At 35.3% G+C, this 3,059-nt stretch overlaps 1 protein-coding gene across 1 annotated transcript; it reads left to right on the plus strand.

Annotated features, from left to right (window-relative positions):
* The first annotated feature begins 1,309 nt into the window (after positions 1-1,309).
* On the plus strand, positions 1,310-2,817 carry LOC143619767 (putative histone chaperone ASF1A). The gene is made up of 3 exons (XM_077091623.1): positions 1,310-1,496; positions 1,968-2,083; positions 2,180-2,817. The coding sequence occupies exons 1-3, from the start codon at positions 1,388-1,390 to the stop codon at positions 2,597-2,599; spliced, it is 645 nt and encodes a 214-aa protein (XP_076947738.1). The 5' UTR covers positions 1,310-1,387; the 3' UTR covers positions 2,600-2,817.
* The last annotated feature ends 242 nt before the right edge of the window (positions 2,818-3,059 follow it).

The following is a 3,059-nucleotide window of genomic DNA, read 5'->3' on the forward strand; positions in this document are numbered from 1 at the left end:
CGTTAACGTTATATTTAAATTCAAATTCTTGTGAAGAAAGAAAGGCTCAACTGATGAAAGCTGTTGACAAAAAAAAATTGTTAACCAAGGTTCAAATAAAAATGTTTAAACAATCACAACGTTAAACGAAAAACCCGGTGAATGAAAAATGAAAAAACCGAACCAGACTAACCGAGTTACCGTCACGTCCCCGTAAGCCGCCACAACGCATAGAGTAGGGGTGTAAACGAGCCGACTCGACTAGGCTTGAACTCGGCTTGTTTTGAATTACTAAAGCTCGAGCTCGGCTTGTTTCGAATTCCTTTTCTAAAGCTTGAGCTTGTAATTGGTTTTTTCAAACTTAGGCTCAACTCCTTCTTTATTATTATTATTATTATTATTATTATTATTATTATTATTATTATTATTAATTAGCTTAAAATTGCGTGTTAATTATTTTTATATATTTTAAAAAAATCTTAAACGAGTTTAAGCTCGTCTCGAGCTCGTGCTGACCCAGCCCAAAGGGAGGTCGAGGAGTGTGACGAACCCCATTCTCTCGACAGACCCATAATTGTTAATATATATATATATAATTTTATTTTAAAACATATATATTTAAAAGACTCGTTGATTTAATGGAAAAAAGTGCTAGTCCAAATAACCAAAAGTCATGGGGTTCATTTTCTATTTGTATTTGTGGTGATTTTGTTTTTTTATATAATTTTTTTCTTTTATCTTTTATATGAGTTATTTTAGTAACTTTTTATTATTATTTTTTGTTTGGTTCGTGTTAGGCTTTGAAAATGCAATCAAATTGGTAAAATTGGCCAATTTATTTATCACATAATTTAAAACAAGATTTTAGATGCCTTTTTTTTATGCTTGTCATGAGCCCCGAAATTTTAATGGACTATCGGAGACGACACTAAGCTTCTGTAATACCTTAAACGAGTCAAAGTTTGGCTGGAGCTCAGCTATGCCGTGTGAAACTAATACACATAAGTCCAAAAGAGATAAAACATAAAGATATGCAAGGCTCAATAAGGCTCAACGAGCCTCTCATACAAGAGTCTAGCTCAGATTCCATCACTTCATGAACTTTATCTGAGATTCAGGCTCGATTCGAGCTCCCAAAAGCTCTACTTCTTTCAAGCTTTTTATTGGTCCGAGCTCGATTCCACCCATCTTCGTTGTTAATTTTCAATTGGCATATAAAGTATTGTGGCCCGCCCGACCCATATAACTTTTTGTGTGTTCTGTTCGCGGGACGACCAAATATGTTCCCGCCAAAATTCCAAAACTTTTTATAAATGACCACCCGTTTCTTCTTCAACTCAATCAGCCGCTAGCAGAGGTTAATTCTTCTTCAACTGTGTAGTGTATAACTGTTTTGAAGATCAGGATCATGAGTGCTGTGAATCTAACGAATGTGACCGTGTTAAACAACCCAGCTCTCTTTCTGAGTCCATTCCAGTTCGAAATCTCGTACGAGTGCTTGCTTCCCCTTAAAGACGGTAACTTTCCCCTTCTTTCTTTATCAATTAGATTCACAGTTGCGAAAAACCCTAATAATTAGGTGTGCATCGGTTTAGGTTTTGCTATTTGGGTCGAGTACAAGTTGGTTAAAAATGTTTTGGGTTAAACCTTATAATAATCTCAGTCAATGTTTCTTTTGGGGATTTGTAGTTCATTATGATGATTTTACATATTACCTGTTACTCTTCTAGATTTGACATACTAGATTGCTTTAAACGGCCCCTGGAACCAAAACTTTGTTTTAGTAGGACTGGGGTTGCGGTGCGGCTTATTGCCTGTTTACCTGCCAATCATATCATTGGGATGTTTTCTAATAGATTCAACCAATAAAAATGCTAAAATAAATATATCAAGTTACATAGCAAACTATTTATAGTTTGTGAAATTGGACTATATGAAGTGAATCTCAAATCACCTTCTTTCTGATGAGTTTATTCTTGGTCTTACAGATTTAGAATGGAAACTAACTTATGTGGGATCTGCTGAAGATGAAGCATATGACCAAGTTCTTGAAAGTGTGCTAGTTGGTCCCATTAATGTTGGCAACTATCGCTTCGTCTTTGAGGTAACTTCTAAAGTTTCTTACTTTCCAGTTCTTGATCATAGTTATTGTCTTGTTAATCATATAATTAATTCAAATCCACATGTTATAATCTTTTAGGCAGACCCTCCAGATGCGTTAAAGATTCGTGAAGAGGATATAATTGGTGTTACTGTCCTGCTTTTGACGTGCTCTTATTTGGGACAAGAATTTGTTCGAGTTGGTTATTATGTAAACAACGATTATGAAGATGAACAGTTGAGAGAAGAACCGCCACAGAAGGTTTTGATCGATAAGATTCAAAGAAACATTTTGGCTGACAAGCCGAGAGTCACAAAGTTTCCCATTAATTTTCACCCAGAGAATATCGACCAATCAGATCAGCCCGATCATTCACTTGAAGTGGCAACTGAACAAGAATCTGAGACTTTGTTGGATGAACAAGTGAATGTTTCCGCTAAAAGTGAAATAAAAAATGATGATGAAGAACAAGCACCTGCTTCTGTATCTGATCATCTGCCTGCTATGGTGTCTGCTTGAAGATTTTGATTTAATCAAACATTCTATGGTGAAATTTATTTCAATTAGATGTCTTGTTTCTTTTTAAGAACAAAATGGTTCATTGGTATTATGATGAAGTTATATGTTTTAAGTTTTATATCTACATAATTGTGGTATAAATACAGCTTTTGTTACTAATATATTCTACAAAATGAAAAAATATTTTTTTATCATTCTCTGGGTACACAAATTGGTAGGAATAAGCAATAGTTCAAAATCACACGGAGTCCCCGTGTAACAATTCAAGGCTTTCGAAGATGCCTGTTATCATGCCAAATACTGTGGAAGAACGATTCATGTGCACGAGCTTCCATGGCACCCCTGCCTCAGTAGGATTATAAACTTGGATTACCCCCTTAGAGTAATGGGCGTTGAGAAAATTGTTGTGTGTAGCGAGTTTCAGTCCTGTTCATGTGTATTGGCAAGAGATCAAGAAGCA

The sequence above is a fragment of the Bidens hawaiensis genome, unplaced genomic scaffold (genome assembly GCF_021521415.1).
Source record: "Bidens hawaiensis isolate Kalapana, Puna unplaced genomic scaffold, B.hawaiensis_p1.1 tig00000296_1, whole genome shotgun sequence".
NCBI classification, from domain to species: domain Eukaryota; kingdom Viridiplantae; phylum Streptophyta; class Magnoliopsida; order Asterales; family Asteraceae; genus Bidens; species Bidens hawaiensis.